This window comes from Dipodomys spectabilis, unplaced genomic scaffold (genome assembly GCF_019054845.1).
Source record: "Dipodomys spectabilis isolate Male_0828 unplaced genomic scaffold, ASM1905484v1 ptg000173l, whole genome shotgun sequence".
Taxonomy (NCBI): Eukaryota; Metazoa; Chordata; class Mammalia; order Rodentia; family Heteromyidae; genus Dipodomys; species Dipodomys spectabilis.
Genome location: NW_024870850.1, coordinates 6205708 through 6225981, shown reverse-complemented (window position 1 = coordinate 6225981; position 20274 = coordinate 6205708). Strand labels below are relative to the sequence as shown.

Here is a 20274-nt window from a genome sequence, read left to right as displayed (position 1 = left end):
TGAAAGTGGAGCTATGACTCAAGTAGTAGACTGCTAGCCTTAAGCAAAAAGGTTAGGAAAAGTATCCAGACCCTGGATTCAAGCCCAAGGGCCAATACCCCTGTTTTCACTGTATTTGATGTTGGAATAATTTGTGGAGGGGAAGGGGAAAAACAAATTGTTTAAATAGGGATACAGGCAGACCCATTGCAACAATGAGAGGTACAAGATGTTGTGTTGAAAAATGAACTTTGCAACTTTGGTGGTGGTGGGGGAATGGGATGGCAGGGATGGTAAGGGGAAACAAAGGAGGAGGCAACAATGCTTGATAAGAAATGTACTCATAGGGGAGCTCTATATGATCCCACTTTTGGGCATTTACCCAAATGTTTACAAACAAGACCACACTAAAGCTACCAGCACAACTATGTTTATTGCAGCATTATTTACTATAGCTAAGAAATGGAACCAACCCAGATGCCCCTCAATAGATGAATGGATCAAGAAAATGTGGTATATATACACAATGGAATTCTATGCCTCCATCAGAAAGAATGATATTGTCCCATTTGTTAGGAAATGGAAAGGCTTGGAAAAAATTATATTAAGTGAAGTAAGCCAAGCCCAAAGAAACATAGGTCCCATGGTTTCCCTTATTTGCAATATCTAGTATATGTCTGAGTCAAGCAGAAAAGGTCAGATAAGGTGATGTTAGAAAAATGAACCCTTAGATATGTATTTAAATGTTTTTTTTTCTTTCATGCATTTGTTTCTAACGCATTTATAAGATTATTTCTTTGTTACTTTGTATGTCCCTCCCCCACAGAATAACCCCTGCTTTCACTATATTTGATGTCGGTACAATTTGTGGAGGAGAAGGGGAAAAACAAGTCATTTAGGATAACTGTGGACCTGTTACAGCAATGAGAAGTACAAGTTGTCATGTCGAAAACGAACTTTACAACTTTGGGGGGGGGGATTGGGTGGGGGGATAGGGAGAGGCTGGGAAGAGATGTGAAGGGTAAACAAAGGAGGAGGCTGCAATGCTTGATAAGAAATGTACTCATTGTCTTGCCCATGTAATTGTAACCCCTCTGTACAGTATGTTCATAATAAAAAATAAAAATTTAAAAAAAGAAATGTACTCATTATCTTGCTCATGTAATTGTAACCCCTCTGTACAGTATTTTCACAATAAAAAAACTTTAAAAAATTAAAAAGAATGCTGAGTGTGGTACTGTGAATCTGTCATCCTATCTCTGCAAGAGGTAGAGAGAGGAGGATCATCATTTAAGACCCATCCTAGGAAATAGCAATATTTAAGATAAATAAGAATTTATCTTAAACAAGAAAAAACAGGGTTCCAGTTTTAAGTACTTGGTATTTTAGACATCCTTGATGTACCAACCCAAAAACATGACCCAAGTTATTAGGCTGTCATACTCACCAGCTTCTTAAGTGCTCTCTTGATGTCCCTGTTCCTTAAACTGTAGACAAAGGGGTTCAGCATGGGGGTGACCATGGTGTACATCACAGAGGCCACCATCACTTTCCTGTTGGCATCAGAAATAATTGAACTGCAATATGCCCCAATGGCTGTTCCATAAAACAAGCACACAACTGAGAGGTGAGAGCCACAGGTGGAGAAGGCTTTGTATTTTCCACTGGCTGATGGAATTCCAAGAATAGAGGAAACAATGCGAGCATAAGAGTACAGTATCCCGGAGACTGGAAGCCCACCAAAGACTATAGCAAAGAGAAAGATGAAGATGTTCTTAGTGGAAGTATAATCACAGGAAAGCTTAAGGAGTTGAGGAGTGTTACAGAAGAAACTAGGAATTTCTACATCTGTACAGAAGTTAAATTGTGACACCATCAAGCATTGAGCCAAGGAATCCAAAAGGCCAATGAACAATAACAGCAGCAACAAGGAGACACAGAGGCGAGGGTTCATGATAAGTGTGTAGTGGAGAGGTTGACAGATCGCCACCAAGCGGTCATAGGCCATCACTGCCAAGAGCAGACTGTCCAAGCATCCAAACCAAATAAAAAGGGCCACCTGTGTTAGGCAGCCAGCATAGCTGATGGATTTGAGGTGTGTCCAGAGGTTTGTCAGCATCTTGGGGATGGTGCTGCTGCTGAAGCCAATGTCAGCCAAGGAGAGGATGGAGAGGAAGAAGTACATGGGGGTGTGGAGGTGGGGATCAAACCGGATGGCCAGGATGATGATCAGATTTCCAAGCACGGTGATCAAGTACATGGACAGGAACAGACCAAAGAGGACAGACTGTAGTTCTGGATCATTTGTCAGTCCCAGGAAGAGAATTTCCAAGACCCTTGTTAAGTTTTTTGTCTCCATGTAGCTAGGACACCTTTTGAAAAAAAGGATAGATTATTGGAATCAATAAAGAAATATACATACCACCAGCTATTTATCTGTATTTTACATTCATGCAACTAAGAAAAAAAATCTCATTGGACTTGTGTATTGAAATGGTCAGAATGAAGCCTAATTGTTCCTTCTGGATGTTCATGTGGAGAGGCAGTTGCATCTGTGGGTTGATTTTGTGGACTCTTTCAGAATAGAAGTATATTTCCGAGGTATAGAGATTGTCTGGTATTCCTGAGACCCTGGGCAAACCTCTAGTACTACATGGAAGAAAGAACAAGAAGAAGGGACAGAGGAGGAACAAAGAAAGGGAAGAAAGGAAGAAATGGAAAGAAGGCAAAAATAGGAAGAAAAGAAGAGAGGGAGGGAGAAAGGAAGGAAAAGGGATGAAAAGAGGGCAGAAGGAAGGAACATAAAATAGGTGGAAAGGAGAAAGGGAAGGAATGAAGAGAAAGGAGGAAAGAGTGAAGGAAGGATGTAGGAAAGGAGGGAGGAAAGTAAGAAAGGAGAGGAGAAAGAGAAACAAAGGAAGTCTAGAGGGATAGAAGGAGCAAGGGAGGAGGAAAGGAAAAGAAGGTGGAAGGAAAAATCAAAGAGGGAGGGAAGCAAGGAGGAGGGAAGGAAAGGAAGAATGGAAAGAATGAAAAAAGAGGAAGTAGGAAAGAAGAAAGGAGGGAGGGAAAATGGTGGAAGGTAAAAAGAAAGAAAAGGGAGGGAGGGAAAGAGGAAGGAAAGAATGAAGGAAGAGTATCTCCCACATATGTGAGAAGATACAATGAACAGGGAATATCAGGATCTCAAATGCTTAGTGCAAAGGACTATATATAATGAAGCATATTAACACAAACTCCAATATTTGGAAAAAAGAGGCTCTACTTAGACCCTGTATATAGTTTGTTCATTTTCTTTATTGTTGTTTTTCCATTGCTTCCCTCATTTGCAATAATTAATATAAGTCTAGAATAATTTTATCAGATGATCAGAAAAGCTCAAAAGCTATGTACATATGACCATATAAGATGATGCTAAGCAAAATGAACCCCAAGATATGGACACAAGCAGTTCTTCTTTGTTGTTGTTATTTTTAATGTACTATGTGATTGTTTTGTTTCCTTTGTATGTTCTTCCCCCTATGGTGTATCTTCTGTTGGCCCTGTACTTGATAATGGTACCCTGCAACTTGTATATACATTTGTCCAATTTGGGGAGGGGAAGGGGAAAAACAAAATGCAGAAACAAGGACACAGGATGACCCATTGCAATATGGATACCTACAAGACACTATGTCAGAAATGAATTTTAGAGCTGGGAAGGTGGCTCAGTGGTAAAGCGCTTGCCTTGCATGCATGAGGCCCTGGGTTCAATTCCTCAGCATCACATAAGCAAAAAAATGCTGAAAGTGGCGCTGTGGCTCAAGTGGTAGAGCGTTAGCCTTGAGCTGAAGAGCTGAGGGACAGTGCCCAGGCCCAGAGTTCAGGCCCCATGACCGGACCCCCCCCCAAAAAAGAAATGAGCTTTAAAACTTTGGGGGATGGAGGGATGGTAAGGATAGTGGGAGAAAAACAAAAGAGGGAGTAACAATTCTCGACAAGAAATGTACTCATTACCTTACTCGTGTAACTGTAACCCCTCAGTACATCATTTTTACAATAAAATAAAAATTCAAAAACAGAATGAAGGAAGAAAGAAGAAAGAGAAGGAAGGAAGGAAAGAAGGGAGGGGAGGAAAAGAGGGAGAGAAGGAGGAAAGAAAGAAAAGGAAAGGAAAAAAGGAAGAAAAGAGGAAGAGAGGAAGAAAAGAATGGCAAGGGAAAAGAGAAAAAGTAGGAAGGGAAAGAGGGGAGAGAGTGGAAGGAAAGGGGGAAAAGGAGAAAGAGAAGGAAAGGAAAGGAAAGGAGAGGAAGAATGCAACAGAAGAAGAGGAAGAAAGAGAGCAAAGGATAAAGAAGATGAAGGAAGGGAGAAAGAGAAGGAGGGAGGGGGGAGGCATGGAAAGTGGGTGGAGATGAGGAAGGGCCTTGCAGAGGACTGTGCTTCCTCAACCTGTCTTCCTGGAAAGCATATGACTTTACAACTTTACAACTTTGGCACTGAGGGGAAGGTGGGGGAGGGTGGTGGTGGGGTAGATAGGGAGATGGAAAGGGGAAACAAAGGAGGAGGCAACAATGCTTGATAAGAAATGTACTCATTATCTTGCTCATGTAATTGTAACCCCTCTGTATGGTATTTTCACAATAAAAGAAAATGAAAAAAATAAAAAGAAATGTTTTTCCAAGCTGAATGCTGATGGGTATTGTGCCTGTAATGCTTGCTACTTAGGAGGGTGAGATCTGAGGATGGTGGTTTGAAGTCAGAGCAAGCAGAAAATACTGTAAGACTTGTATCTCCAGTAAATCAACAAGAGAAGAAGGCAAAAGGATGAAACAATAAAAGATAAGGAAGAAAGAAAGGCAGGAAGGGAGGCAGGAAGGAAGGAAGGAAGAAAGAAGGAAGGAAGGAAGCAATGAAGGAATGGAGGGCAAGGGAGAAAGATAGAGGAGCTGTGGATAAACTGGTAAGGCCAAAGAATGAAACAATGAAAGGGAAGGAAGGAAGGAAAGAAGGAAAAAAAGGAAGGAAGGCAGGAAGGAAAGAAGGAAGGCAGGAAGGCAGGAAGGAAGGAAGGAAGGAAGGAACAGAGGGAGAAGGAGAGAGGTGGAGGAGCTGTGGATAAAGTGGAAAAATACCAGCTTTGAGCCAAAAAGCTCAGAGACAAAGCCCTAAGATTAAGCCCCAATAGTGGCACAAAAAATAATTAGGGCAAAGGCTTTGTATATTAAAAAAAATATTTTCTGTTGTCTGACTCAGAATAACACCCAACAGAGATCCCTCAGAGATGAGCAACAGGATGAAATCATAGGGTGAAAATCGCCGAGCAGCAGAGGAAAAATCTAGGGGCAAAGGGAAGAGACATACATGCTCTGAATTATCCCAGTGCTAACACCTTCTGTGGCTCCACCTGTAATACCAGCCATGTCTCCTGCAGCTGCTACAGCAAGGACACCCACAGATCTCCTCTGTGGTGTAAGAAACACCGAAAGGGAAAGACACAGGGATAAGCCTGGCCCAGGGAAACAGGCACAGAAATCACACATTGGATCTGTAGGAAAGAGACAGGCACCGATGACAATCGGTCCTTGCTGTTGACGTTCACACGTGCTGCTTCTACTCAATATCAGAACAATAATAAAAATTACAAAAAAATCAATTCTCAGCTAGCCATCAGTGGATCATGCATGTGATTGTAGCTACAAAAGAGGCTGATGTGAGGATCACGGTTCAAAGCTAGATCAGGGGCGGGAGGGAGAATGGGATGGGAAGGGATGGGAAGGGGAAACAAAGGAGGAGGCAACAATGGTTGATAAGAAATGTACTCATTACCTTGCCCATGTAAGTGTAACCCCTCTTTACGGTATTTTCACAATAATAATTAAAAAAAGAAAAAGCTAGACCAGGTAGGAAAGTCCCTGAGACTCTTCTCTGCAGTTAGCCAGCAAAGAGCTGGATTTGGGACTGTGGCTCAAGTGGCAGAGTGCCAGCCTTGAATGAAAAACTTCAGGGATATGAGAAAGGATGACACTGTCAAAAAAAACCCCTCCATACTCATTACCTGACTTATGAAACTTAACTACCCCTAAACATAATTTTTATAATGACCAAAAAATGTATTTTATAAAAATCTCAGTGACAGCTCCTAGGATCAGCACACACACACACACACACACACACACACACACTCACACACACACACTTGATTCTCCTATTCTAAAATGTGTCAAAATGATAGTGTGTGTGCGCGTTTTGTTTTCTTTATCATGGAGAAAGGAGCAGTGACACAGATTTATCATTTTAATTGCCACTCCATGAAGAAAGTGAACGGAGAATCCTGGACTTGGAAGGGCTAGGTAAAGGTTTATTACATCATGGTTAAGGTCATCATCATCATCACAGTTATTTTGGAGGTTGGGGACATGACAGAGCTTCTGAATCCTACTCTGGTGGGAGAGATTCTTTGATAACTTGGAACAAGTATGGAAGGCAAACAGAAGCAGTAATTGGAGTCCTCACACCATTACTGTAAGTCAAAATATTAACATCCTAGGCCTGTGAGATAAACCCTGCCTCCAGGTACCCCTCCCATCCAGCTACCCCAGCTATGCTCTCAGCATGGTCATCCCTCCTCCATCTGTGGGTCAAGTAGCACTTACTGGGTTGCACTGGGTCTTTGCTGGGATGAGACCAAAGAACACTGTCATTTTCTGCCCTGCTTCCTATGAGATGCTCAGCTCAGTGCTCAGGTCTGGCAGGAAGACAGGACTACATGGGAGTCCTCTTATTCTGCTGATGAGCCTGGCAGAAGAACACACTGCCACAAAGAACATGGGCTACAAGGAGCCAATTGCAGGGCAGAGCTGGAGAATGGGTTCTTATACCCCGCTCACGTGGAAGCTCAATGTTCAGATCTGCTTCTTATTCAAGTTGATCCATGGATCTTAATTGCTAAGGACTTGCTAATCCCAATGGAGCAAGAATGGGAAAGAAAATAATTGCTAGGAAAGATCTGGCCCTCTTTACCTCAAGAGGAAACCAAATTGCCCTCTGTTGATTTCTAAGTTATGGGTATTTTATAAAATTCAGACACTATACATTTTTTTTTAATTTGATGGTGTTCTGGGACTTGAACCCAGGGCCTGGGCATTGTATCTGAGCACTCTTGCTCAACACTAACACTTTATCATTTGAGCCACAACTCCACTTCTAGCATTTTGTGGTCTCACAGATATAAGGGTCTCACAGACTTCCCTTCCTGTTCTGCCTTTGAACTACCAGCCTCAAATCTCAGGCTACTGAGGAACTAGGTGTTCACAAGGTGTGAACCACTGACACCAGGCACTAATTTTGTTCAATTAAAACGTTATTATTTGGGGCTGAGAAGGTGGCCGGTGGTAGAGTGTTTGCCTTGCATGCATGAGGCCCTGGGTTTGATCCCTCAGCACCACATAAGCAGAGAAAGCAGAAGTGGCACTGTGGCTCAAGTGGTAGAGCACTAGCTTTGAGCTGAAGAGGTGAGGGACAGCGCCCAGACCCAGAGTTCAAGCCCCACGACCGACCGAAAAAAAAAATTATTATTTTGAAATTTAAAAATTTTGTCTTTTATAATCTTTCAGTAGTTGCACAAGCAATTTCAATTCACCATGACATCTATAAAAACAATGAATATTTTGTTAACTTTTTTTTTTTTAATTTTATTTTATTTTATTTGAGAACATACTGTACAGAGGGGTTACAATTACATGGGCAGGATAATGCATACATTTCTTGCCAAGCATTGCAGCCTCCTCCTTTGTTTACCCTTCACCTCCCTTCCCAGCCTCCCCCCTCCCTCCCACCCAATCATACCCCCCCTCCGCCCCCCCCCCACCGACACTGTAAAGCTGGTTTTGACATGACATTTTGTACTTCTCATTGTTGCAACAGGTCCACCTGAATCCTTAAACGACTTGTTTGTCCCCATCTCCTCCACATGTTATACTGACATCAAATATAGTGAAAGCGGGGGTTACACTGTGGGGGAGGGACATACAAAGCAACAAAGAAATAATCTTATAAATGCGTTAGAAACACATGCATGAAAGAAACAAAAACATTAAAATACATATTTGAGGTTTCGTTTTCCTAACATCACATTATCTGACTTTTTCCGCTTGACTCATACCTATACTAGATATTGCAAATAAGGGAAACCATGGGACCTATGTTTCTTTGAGCCTGGCTTACTTCACTTAATATAATTTTTTCCAAGCCTTTCCATTTCCTAACAAATGGGGAAATGTCATTCTTTCTGATGGAGGCATAGAATTCCATTGTGTATATATACCACATCTTCTTGATCCATTCATCTACTGAGGGGCATCTGGGTTGGTTCCATGTCTTAGCTATGGTAAATAATGCTGCAATAAACATAGTTGTGCTGGTAGCTTTAGTGTGGCCTTGTTTGTGATCATTTGGGTAAATGCCCAAAAGTGGGATTGCTGGGTCGTTGGGGAGCTCTATGTGGAGTCTTTTGAGGAACCTCCATACTGCTTTCCAAAGTGGTTGAACAAGTTTACATTCCCACCAACAATGAAGTAAGGTTCCTTTCTGTCCACATCCCCTCCAGCATCTGTTGTTGTTAGAGTTCTTGATTTTTGCTGTTCTAACTGGAGTGAGGTGATATCTCAATGATTTGCATTTCTTTTATGGCTAGGGATGTTGAACATTTCTTCATGTGTCTATTGGCCATCCTTCTTTCTTCTTCAGAGAAGCTTCTCTTTAAGTCTTTCGCCCACTTACTTATTGGGCAGTTGTTTCTTTGAGGATTTGTTGTTGGGTGGTTTAATTTTTTGAGTTCCAAGTATATTTTAGATATGAGACCCTTGTCCGTTGTATGGCTAGTAAAGATCTTCTCCCAGTCCGTGGGCTTTCTATTGATCTTGCTAGCTATGTCATTTGCCCTGCAGAAGCTCTGCAACCTTATACAATCCCATTTGTTCAGCCTTTCTTTGATTTGTTGTGTTTCCGGGTCTCTATTCAGAAAATTTCGGCCTGAGCCAAGGAGACCCAGGGTTTCTCCTATTCCATCCTGTAATGTTTTCAGAGTGTCTGCTTTGAGTTCAAGGTCTTTGATCCATTTGGAGTTGATTCTGGTGCAGGGTGATATATAAGGATCTAGCTTTAGTTTTCTACATGTAGTTAACCAGTTTTGCCAGCACCATTTACTGAAGAGGCTGTCTGTCTTCCATTCTATTGTTTTAGCTCCCTTATCGAAGATTAGATGGCTATAGGTCTGTAGGTTCATTTCTGGGTTTTCAATTCTATTCCATTGGTCCTGAGGTCTGTTCTTATGCCAATACCAAGCTGTTTTGATTACTATGGCTTTATAGTAGAGTTTGAAATTTGGTATTGATATTCCTCCAGCAGTGTTCTTTCCATTGAGGAGCGTTTTTGCTATTCGGGGTCTTTTATTGTTCCATATGAATTTTTGGATTGCCTCTTCTATTTCCTTGAAGAATGAGGGTGGAATTTTGATAGGTATTGCGTTGAATTTGTAGATAGCCTTGGGAAGTATTGCCATTTTCACGATGTTAATCTTTCCAATCCAGGAGCATGGGAGGTTTTGCCATTTTTTAAGTTCTGTGTTGATTTCCTTTTTCAAGATTTTAAAGTTTTCATCATAGAGGTCCTTCACTTCTTTAGTTAAGTTAATTCCTAGGTATTTTATTTTTTGTGGGGCTATTACAAATGGAGTTGCTTTCCTAATTTCAGCCACACTTTTCTCATTGTTGGCATACAGAAAAGCCATTGATTTTTGGGGGTTAATTTTATAACCTGCTACTTTGCCAAAGTTTTGAATCAGCTTGAGTAATTTGGGAGTGGAGTCTATGGGATTCTTTAAATACAAGATCATGTCATCTGCAAAGAGGGAGAGTTTTATTTCTTCTTTCCCTATTTGGATCCCCTTTATGTCTGCATCTTGTCTTATTGCTGTAGCTAGGCATTCTAATACTAGATTGAAGAGAAGTGGAGAGAGTGGGCATCCTTGTCTTGTTCCTGAGTTAAGAGGAAATGGCTTTAGTTTTTCACCATTGAGTATAATGCTGGCTGTAGGTTTGTCATATACAGCCTTTATTGTATTGAGGAATGTTCCATGGATTCCTAATTTTTCCAAAACCTTCATCATAAAGGGGTGTTGGATCTTGTCGAATGCTTTTTCTGCGTCTATTGAGATAACCATGTGGTTCTTATTCTTGCTCCTGTTGATGTGATGAATAATATTAATTGATTTGCGTATATTGAACCAGCTTTGCATCCCTGAAATGAATCCTGTTTGATCGTGGTGTATGATTTTTTGGATGAATTGTTGAAGTCGATTGGCCAAAATTTTGTTGAGAAGTTTTGCATCAATGTTCATCAAAGAAATGGGTCTATAGTTCTCTTTCTTTGATGAGTCCCTGCCTGGTTTTGGGATGAGGGTTATGATGGCTTCATAGAATGTGTTCGGTAGTGAGCTTTCTCTTTCAATTTCATTGAAGAGTTGGAGGAGAATTGGTGTGAGCTCTGCTTTGAAGGCCTTGTAAAATTCCGCTGTAAAACCATCTGGTCCTGGACTTTTCTTAGCTGGGAGGTCTCTTATTGCTGTTTCTATTTCAATGCTTGATATGGGCCTGTTAAGATAGTTTAACTCATCTTGGTTTAGTTTTGGCATGTCAATATTTGCTAGGAAGAGGTCCATTTCTGTCAAGTTCTCAAACTTATTAACATAAAGTTTTGAGAAGTATTCCCTTATAATGTTCTGAATCTTGGTTGTTTCCGTGGTGATGTTTCCATTCTCATCTCTGAGTTTATTAATTTGGGTGTGTTCTCTTCTTTTTCTGATAAGATTTGCTAAGGGTCTGTCAATTTTGTTAAGTTTTTCAAAGAACCAACTCTTTGTTTTGTTGATTCTTTCTATAGTTTTTTTGGATTCTAATTCATTTAATTCTGATTTAATTTTGATTATTTCTTTCCATCTACTGGATTGGGGTTTATCTTGCTGCTCTTTTTCAAGGAGGTTTAGATGTGTCATTAAATTGTTAGTTTCAGATCTCTCCAATTTGTTGATGTAGGAGCTCAGAGCTATAAACTTGCCTCTGAGTACTGCCTTTGCTGTGTCCCAGAGGAGCTGGTATTTTGTGTGTTCATTTTTGTTGAATAGCATGAACATTTGAATTTCCTTTCTAATCTCTTCCATGACCCACTCATGATTCAGCAGTGTGTTGTTCAGCCTCCATGTGATACCGGACTTTCTTTGGTGGCTTTTGGTGTTGAGTTCTAACTTTATTCCCTTGTGGTCAGAGAGAATGCAAGGTATAACTTCAATGTTTCTGAATTTAGACAAGTTTGCTTTGTGGCCTAAAATGTGGTCTATTTTAGAAAACGTTCCATGTGCTGCTGAGAAAAACGTGTATTCTGATGCTGCTGGGTGAAATGTTCGGTAGATGTCTGTTAAGTCTAGTTGATCTATGCAGCTGTTTAGATCTGCGGTTTCTCTGTTGAGTTTTTGCCGGGTTGATCTATCTAGTGGGGAGAGTGGTGTGTTAAAATCCCCAACGATTAATGTCTTTGGATCTATATGGGATTTGAGGGAAAGTAGTGTTTCTTTGATGAATTTGGGTGCTCCATTGTTTGGCGAATAGATATTTAGAATTGTAATATCCTCCTGAAGGAGAGATCCTTTAATTTGTATGTAGCGACCTTCTTTATCTCTTTTCATGAATTTTAATTTGAAGTCTATTTTATCTGATATTAGGATTGCAACTCCCGCCTGTTTATGCGGTCCGTTTGCTTGGTAGATTTTGTTCCAGCCTTTAACCTTGAAAATGTGTTTGTTTTTATGGGCAAGATGTGACTCCTGCAGGCAGCAGATAGAAGGGTCTTGTTTTTTAATCCAACTAGACAGTCTATGGCGCTTAATTGGAGAGTTCAGTCCGTTAACATTAAGAGATAGGACTGAGAGGTATTTGGGAGTTCCTGCCATGTTATCTACCTTCTTGGGGGCTGCGAAAACTGGGTTCTTCCTATGGTTCTTGGATTCTCAGTTTGGGTGCAGTTTCTTGGCCTTTATTGCGGTCTTGTTGGTTTTCTATGTGTAGGACATCTTTAAGAAACTTTTGTAGGGCTGGTTTGGTGGAGATGTATTGTTTCAATTTTTCTTTGCTATGGAAGGTTTTTATTTGGCCTTCAGTTATGAAGGAGAGTTTAGCTGGGTACAGTATTCTTGGTTGATAGTTGTTTGTTTTTAGGGCATGGCATACATCATTCCAGGCTCTTCTTGCTTTGATTGTCTCTGATGAGAAATCTGAGGTGATTCTAATTGGTTTCCCTTTATAAGTGATTACCCTTTTCTCCCTGACAGCTTTAAGGATCTTTTCCTTGTTCTGAGTTGATCCTGTGTGGATTATAATGTGACGGTGGGATGTCCTATTCTGGTCTGGTCTATTTGGGGTTCTAAAGGCTTCTTGTATCTGGACAGGCCTATCTTTTTGCATGTTTGGGAAGTTCTCTGCTAGGATCCTGTTAAACAGATTTCCTAGACCATTAACTTCTGTTTCTAGGTGCTCCTCTACACCCATTATCCTTAGATTAGGCCTTCTGATGGTGTCTTCCAGGTGTTGGATAGATCTATCATATTTCTTGGACTTGTCTTGGATGGTTGTATGTTCTTTCTCTATAATATCTAGGCTGTCTTCAATCCCTGAGATTCGATCTTCTGCATGGTCTAACCTGCTGTCAAGACTCTCTACTTTGTTTTTTATCTCTTTTCCTTCTAGTTGGTCAGCTTTGATGGCTTCAAGTTCTTTGTTGAAGCTCTGTTTTAGGTCTTGTATGAATTTCTTTACTTCCTTAATTTGGTGTTCAGTGTTTGTCCTCAAATCACTTAGTTGATTGGTTATGGTTTCTTTGAGCTCCCATTCCTTCTGTTGGGTTCCATTCAGCATTCCCTTTGTGGTCTCCCTGACTTCCTTCAGCTCTTTGTTAATGGATTCCATGAATGCCTTTAGTGATCTTTGTGTGTTCTCTACCTGGTCTCTCAATTCCTGTATTACTCTTTGATTAGCTTCCTCCCGTTCGTGGGATTCCTGCAGATCTCTTTGAGTGTTCTCAGCCTGCTCACGCCATTTCTCCCTTTCTCTTTGAGTATTCTCAAGTTGTTCACGCAAATCCTGTATCAGTTTTTGAGTAGCTTCCTCACGCTTATGATATTCCTGTATAAACTTCTGGGATGCCTCCTCTCTCTCCCTATCACGCTCATACAGAGTCCTTTGTACGTTGTCAAACTTTTCATTTATCATGTTTGCCAGCAGTGTTTGTAGAGCTGTTTGGGAACTCTCCTCTGGATTATTCATTATCTGTTCTAACCCCTGATTATCAGGATTGGGAATTGAGATACCCGAATTTGCCATTTTTCTTGTGTTTTTCCGGCTTACTCTGCCCATTTGAGATGAAGATAGCACCAGTTTTGTGCTAGAACACTATCTTAAGGCAACCATCAACCAACGTTTGCATTTGTACAGTCAATAGTCTACAGATACAATCTAGTTCAACAGATACATCTATTCGACATCAAACAACTATATGTTAAAGGACTTCGAACCGCGGAGAAGAATTTGGAAAACCAGAAATTATTAGGGTTAGGGAGAGATGTGGGTAAAAAATAGGAATAGATTGGTGTGGGGAGGCACAGGGAGACTTAACTATGTCCTAATCACAATGCAGGAAATAGGTTGGGTAGGATGTAAGTAGAGAGAGAGAGAAAAAGAAGAAAGGGAAAGGGGAATGAAAAGAGACCAGAAAAAAAATAGAAACGTAAAAATTAATGTTATTTTAGAGATTAAAAGACCATCGATTTATAGAGGAATATGAATATGTTGAGGGAAGGGGAGGGACATAGAGGAGATGAGAAAAACTTTAAAAAAATGCTTAAAATATTGTATAGGTATAAAGAGGTAGTACTGCTATTAATGAATTTAAGTCTCAGAGGTTTTGAATTGAGTAATAAGTTTGTGGATTAAGTGTGTACACAATGGGGGATAGGGTCTACTGGTTAACTACGGGTTTATTTGAGGATGTGCAGGACAAGAGTTAAGTCACATAAAGATGAACAAAGAGGAAAAGATGGAAAGGATAGGAAAGTGAGAAGAAAAGATCAGAAGTTCAGTAGAGCTAGAAAAAAAAAAACAAAAAGATAATTAAGAATGAAAGAAAAAGAGAAAGAAGACAAGAAAAGAAAAGAAAACACACATTCACGTATTCCTAAAATAAAAATTATAAGAGGAGAAAAAAAAAAAAAAGTTAATGGAAAACAATTATTTTTTCAGAAGAGGCAAAAATTAAAGATTAATAAAAGTTTTAGAAAAGCAAAAAAAATTTTTATATATATATGGTAACAACAAACGAAAAAAAACAAAACAAGAAAAAGAAAAAAAGAAAAGAAGAAGAAAAAAAAAGTTCTTTGATTTTTTTTTTTTTTTTTTGGGAGGGGTGGGAAGAGTCCTGTATCTCCCTTTTGTCTGTAACCAGAGTCTGGTTGGAGTCTCTGGTCAGCTTGAGGTCCTGTGGCTTGATTGGTTTCTTAAGTCAGTTTGTTGGAACAGGCAGAAAAATGCTCTGCTTTACCCAAGATTTTGAGATCCCCCTCCCAGGTTAGTTTACTGGGAGGGTGATCTGCTTTGAGAATCACAAAAGAGGGGGATGCAGTGATGAGGCTAGGTTCTGGGTAGAGTTGAGGCTTTTCAACGAACAGTAGCTTTTCCCTGGGGCTATTTTGTGAAAAAAAAAAAACTCACAGCACTGAGCCTGGAGCCATTCTCAGGGTTTCTGTTTTTCAATTGATTGTGGAGGCTGCTAGAGGGAGGGGCAGCCTCTGGCTCTGGCCACCCAGTGAGGAGAGCCACTCCAATGGCTGGTGCCTGAGCTGGGCGACCCCTCCCTGGATAGAACTGAGTCTGTGAGGTCACCTCGCCGCCAAGTTCCTGTGACCTGCCAAATGACTAGCTCTATTCCAAGGCCTGAGCTGGAGCTAGCCGCTCCTCCGAGCTTTGTCGGTATCCAAGATGGAGATCACCGGTGCTGGGGGGGGAGGGGTGGCCTTCCCTCCTCTGCTCGCAGAGAAGGAGTGAGGAAGTGGGGCTTCTACTCACGCGGAGTCTTGGATCTCGGTCGTCTCTGGTCTGCAAAGTGCAGGATGAAGTTGTCCGCTCCTTGTCGGTTCTTGCTGGTGTTGAGTAGAATCCGCTCGTCCGCTGCGTCTGGCTCCTTCGTCCCGGACTGCGTCTCAGGTAAGCCTCCGCGGCGGTGGTCGCCGCTGCGACCCTGCCGCCGCAGCGGCAGCTGCTCAGATGTGTCTGCTTGGCTTCCCCTCTCTTGACTAACTCTCTGTCCTGTGATGGCACACTTGGTGTGATTCTCTGGCTTGGGACTGTTCACTGGAACTCTGAAACTGTTTTCTATGCAAGAGCTTGTTCAGATTCCAGCTTCTCCTCCGCCATCTTCCCGGAACCCTTGTTAACTTTTTTAATGTCACTTGTGAGGCTTGAAGTCTGGACCTGGGCACTGTCCCTCAGGTCTTCAGTTCAAGGTGAGGGCTCTACCACTTAAGCCATATCTGCACTTCTGATTTTCTGGTAGTTAATTGGAGATAAGAGTCTCACGGACTTTCCAGCCCATGCTGGCTTTGAACCATGATCCTCACATCTCAGACTCCTGAGTAGCTAGGATTACAGGCATAAACCACCAACACCTGGCTAGCATTTTTATTTTATTGTACAAAGGAGTTTTAATTCTGTAAGTCAGATTATAAGCACAATCCTTCCCAACATCAATCACCCCAACATCTAACAGCATACTACCCACCCCCACCCTATTACACCTAGTTCCATTGTAATGGAACATTACAATTGAGCATTGTCATTGAACATTTCATTATTTTATATTTATTTTTAGTGAAGGTCCTGTGGCTTGCACAAAAGGCACTGAGAACTATCCCTGGACATTTTTGCTCAAGGCCAGTGTTCTACCACTGGAGCCACAGCTCCATTTTTTTTGTTGACTACTTAGAGATAAGAGCCTCATAGACTTTCCTACCTGGCCTGTGGCTTCAGATCTCAGTCTCCTGAGTAGCTAGGATTACAGCTATGAGCAACCAGGCCTGGAAATCTGTGTACATTTTAAGGGGGATATTTCACAACCTGTTAATTCAGACATGGACTATACCGTTTGTTCTATATTATGAATCAAATACAAGTTCCATTGTTTTCCTCCTTTACAATGTATAACTAAAGAAGAACTTCAAATATTTTCTTCTTTGGCTCCTATAAATGGAAAAAACCTATGTCAGTAATGGAAGCTTTCCTTTAGTTTGAACAGTCTATATTTCCTTTATCTTCCAAGTTAATGTGTGTTTGCACAGTACACTATTAATAATTTTGAAACACCTTTTAGGACATGTTATTTTTTAAAAAAATATGGGTTAGGTGGACTGTATCTATAATCCCATCTCTGCATGAAACAGAGGTAGGAAGATCATTATTTATGACTAGTCCTGAGAAAAAGCAAGACCTAATCTAAGAAAAGTAAAGCAAAAGGAGAATTGAGACAGGGTTCTAAGAAAGCTCTGGAGTTTAAAGCCAAGTACCGTTTCCTCACAAAGGAAGGGAGAAAGGAAAAAAGACAGGAAAGAAGGAACAAGGAAGGAAGGAAGGAAGGAAGGAAGGAAGGAAAGAAGGAAGGAAAGGAAGGAGGAAAGAAAGGAAAGAAGGAAGGAAGGAGGGAGGGAAGGAGGGAGGGAGGGAGAGGGGAGGGAGGGAGGGAGGGAAGAAAAAAGAATAAGCTTCCACCAGAAAATGGCATGGTATTTTTTTCTCTTTGGAAAATTAAATAAGGAAAAAGCTAAATCTATAGCACAATAATATATAGCCACATAGTAAGTACAAATAGGCTACTATATAGCTTACAATGGAGAAGGAAACTGAAAGGTACCACAGTGATAACCCTTGTTTTCTGAACACATATGGCCATCTTCAGTCACACAAGTTCACAAGATACCTTCATTCCTCAAGTGGCCATTTATTGATCAAGAAAGGAAAATAGCATAAAAATTATCTTGATAAAGACATTGCTCTGTAGATCTTTCAATTGGAAATAGTTGAAAGATCAAAGTTATAACCAAAAAGACACAGTAACCTAGAATCATCAATGAGAAAAAGCAACCACACCACTCACTAAGAGGCATAAGGAGATAAATAAATGTTGATGGTCACTCTCTACCAGTCAAAGAATGATAAAAGACTGAATGGGGGAAAAAACAGAACTTTTCTAATTTGCAAACCACAATGTGATAGGGAAGGGTTTTGGAGCAGGAAAGGAAAAAATAAAAAGCATAAAGTACAGAAAAAAGTGTTCCGGGAGGAAAAATAATCTTGAGCAGAAAACTCTGGTTGAACTAATGGTTCATCTTCTATTCCTAGCTACTCAAATGAATGAAATAAAGATGATTTACTTCAAAGCCAATCCACATAGAAAAGAAAAGAAGGAAAGAAAAGAAATAACAATAGAAAGAAAAAGAAGAGGAGGAAAGAAGGAAGGAAGGAAGGAAGGAAGGAGAGGAAAAGAGAAAAGAGGAGGCTGGTAGCATCTGGTGACACCCAACAAAGGGAGGAACAGGAAAAGATGGGGTCTCAACATTCTCTTTGTGGTCATGCCTCCAATGACTTAGCTTCCTCTTTTTTAAAAATTATTGTGAAAATGCCATACGGAGGGGTTACAATTACATGGGCAAGATAGTGAGCACATTTCTTATCAAGCACTGTTGCCTCTTCCTTTGTTTCCCCATACCATCCCTTCCCCTCTCAACCCTCCCATCCGCACACCCCACTACCACTCCCCTACACCCCACCCCCCAGTCCACCAAAGTTGTAAAGTTCGTTTTTCGACATAATGTCTTGTACATCTCATTGTTGTAATGGGTCCACCTGTAACCTGATTTAAAGATTTTTCCCTTCTCCTCCACAAATTATACCAACATCAAATACAATGAAAGCAGGACTTATACCCTGGGGGGAGGTACATACAAAGCAACAAAGAAATCATCTTATAACTATGTTGGAAACAATCACAAGAAAGAAAAAAAGCATTTGAATCCTTATCTTGGGCTTCATTTTGCCTAACATCAACTTGTCTAACAGTTTCTGTTTGTCTCAGACACATACTAGTTATTGAAAATAAGGTAAACTATGGGACCTATGTTTCCTTGGGCCTGGCTTACTTCAGTTAGCATAATTTTTTCCAAGTCTGTCCATTTCTTAACAAATGGGGCAATGTCATTCTTTCTGATGGAGGCATAAAATTCCATTATGCATATATACCACCTTTTCTTGATCTATTCATCTACTGAGGGGCCTCTGGGTTGGTTCCATACCTTAGCTATGGTAAATAATGCTGCAATAAACATAGTTGTGCTGGTAGCTTTAGTATGGTCTTGTTTGTGATCATTTGGGTAAATGCCTAAAAGTGGGATTGCTGGGTCATAGGGGAGCTCTATATGGAGTCTTTTGAGGTACCTCCATACTACTATCCAAAGTGGTTGAACAAGTTTATACTCCCACCAACAATGCAGTAAGGTTCCCTTCTGTCCATATTCCCTCCAGCATCTGTTGTTATTAGAGTTCTTGATTATAGCCATTCTAACTGGGGTGAGGTGGTATCTCAATGTTGTTTTGATTTGCATTTCTTTTATGGCTCAAAGAAACAACTGCCCAATAAATAAGTGGGCTAACTTCCTCTTATCAAGCCCCATTTTCAAAATCTTCTACCACTTCAGATTGTACACCACTTCAGATTGTAGAGCAAGTCTAGAAGCTGGTAGACTATAAGAAGCATTCAAGATCCAAACTACAGAAGTTCTAAAATGAAGTGATGTTCACAATGAAACCATCATCATCATTGTCATCGTCATCATCATCAAAACTACTGAAATTCACAAGTATGCTTCCATTACTAAGTGCTTGGTTTTAAAGATTTTCATGATTCAGGAACCCAAACAACATGACTGAAGTTATTAGGGGTCATTCTCACCAGCCTCCAAAGAGCTCTCTTGATATCCCTGTTTCTTAAACTGTAGACAAAGGGGTTCAGCATGGGGGTGGCCATGGTGTACATCACCGAGGCCACCATTACTTTCCTGTTGGCATCAGAAATAATTGAACTGCAATATGCCCCAATGGCTGTTCCATAAAACAAGCACACAACTGAGAGGTGAGAGCCACAGGTGGAGAAGGCTTTGTATTTCCCACTGGCTGATGGAATGCCAAGAATACAGGAAACAATGCGAGCATAAGAGTACAGTATCCCGGAGACCGGAAGCCCACCAAAGACTGCAGCAAAGAGAAAGATGAATATATTTTTGGTGGAAGTATAATCACAGGCAAGCTTAAAGAGTTGAGGAGGCTCACAGAAGAAATTGGGAATTTTTACATCTGTACAGAAGTTAAATTGTGACACCATCAAGTAGTGTGGCAGGGAGTCCAAAAGGCTGAGGACCAATGACAGAAGGACCAACATACCACAGAGGTGGGGACTCATGATGATTGAGTAGTGGAGAGGGTGACAGATGGCCACCAAGCGATCATAAGCCATCACTGCCAAGAGCAGACTGTCCAAGCAACAGAACAATACAAAAAAGGCCACTTGCATTAGGCAGCCTGCATAGCTGATGGATTTGCTATGAGTCCTGAGGTTCCCTAGCATCTTGGGGACGGTGGTGGAAATGAATCCAATGTCAGCCAAAGAAAGGATGGAGAGGAAGAAATACATGGGGGTGTGGAGGTGGGGGTCAGAGCTGATGACCAGGATGATGAGCAGATTTCTGAGCACGGTGATCAGGTACATGTTCAGAAACAGCCAAAAGAGGACAAGCTGCAGGTCTAGTTCATCTGTCAGTCCCAGGAGGAGAAATTCCAAGACGTTTGTTAAGTTCTGTGGCTCCATGTAGCTAGGACACCTTTTGAAAAAAGGATATATTATTGGAATAAATAAAGTAGTATACATGCCATCAGCTAATTATCTATAATTTGCATTCATGTAAATCAAAATAATCTGTTCAATTAATGTCTAGAGTCCTACTTAATTTAGCATGTTCCAGTGTGTGTATCTGTGTCTATATGAATAGTATATATATAAATATGTAGTGTTCGATTATTTATATATTACATATTTTATATTATATATCATATAGTGTATATATAGTATATATGTGTATATATATTGATCTGTGTGTTTAATATATTTACTTTA

General features: G+C 40.7%; 2 protein-coding genes across 2 annotated transcripts; both read right to left on the bottom strand.

Annotated features, from left to right (window-relative positions):
* Positions 1-1408: 1408 nt before the first annotated feature.
* On the bottom strand, positions 1409-2338 carry LOC122119788 (olfactory receptor 7E24-like). Its single transcript, XM_042693838.1, has one exon. It carries the CDS (start codon positions 2336-2338, stop codon positions 1409-1411), a length of 930 nt encoding a protein of 309 aa, XP_042549772.1.
* A 16510-nt stretch (positions 2339-18848) lies between these two features.
* Positions 18849-20001, bottom strand: LOC122119960 (olfactory receptor 7E24-like). The gene is made up of 2 exons (XM_042694007.1): positions 19057-20001; positions 18849-18884 (listed from the first exon to the last, which is right to left on the bottom strand). The coding sequence occupies exons 1-2, from the start codon at positions 19966-19968 to the stop codon at positions 18849-18851; spliced, it is 948 nt and encodes a 315-aa protein (XP_042549941.1). The 5' UTR covers positions 19969-20001.
* Positions 20002-20274: the final 273 nt, after the last annotated feature.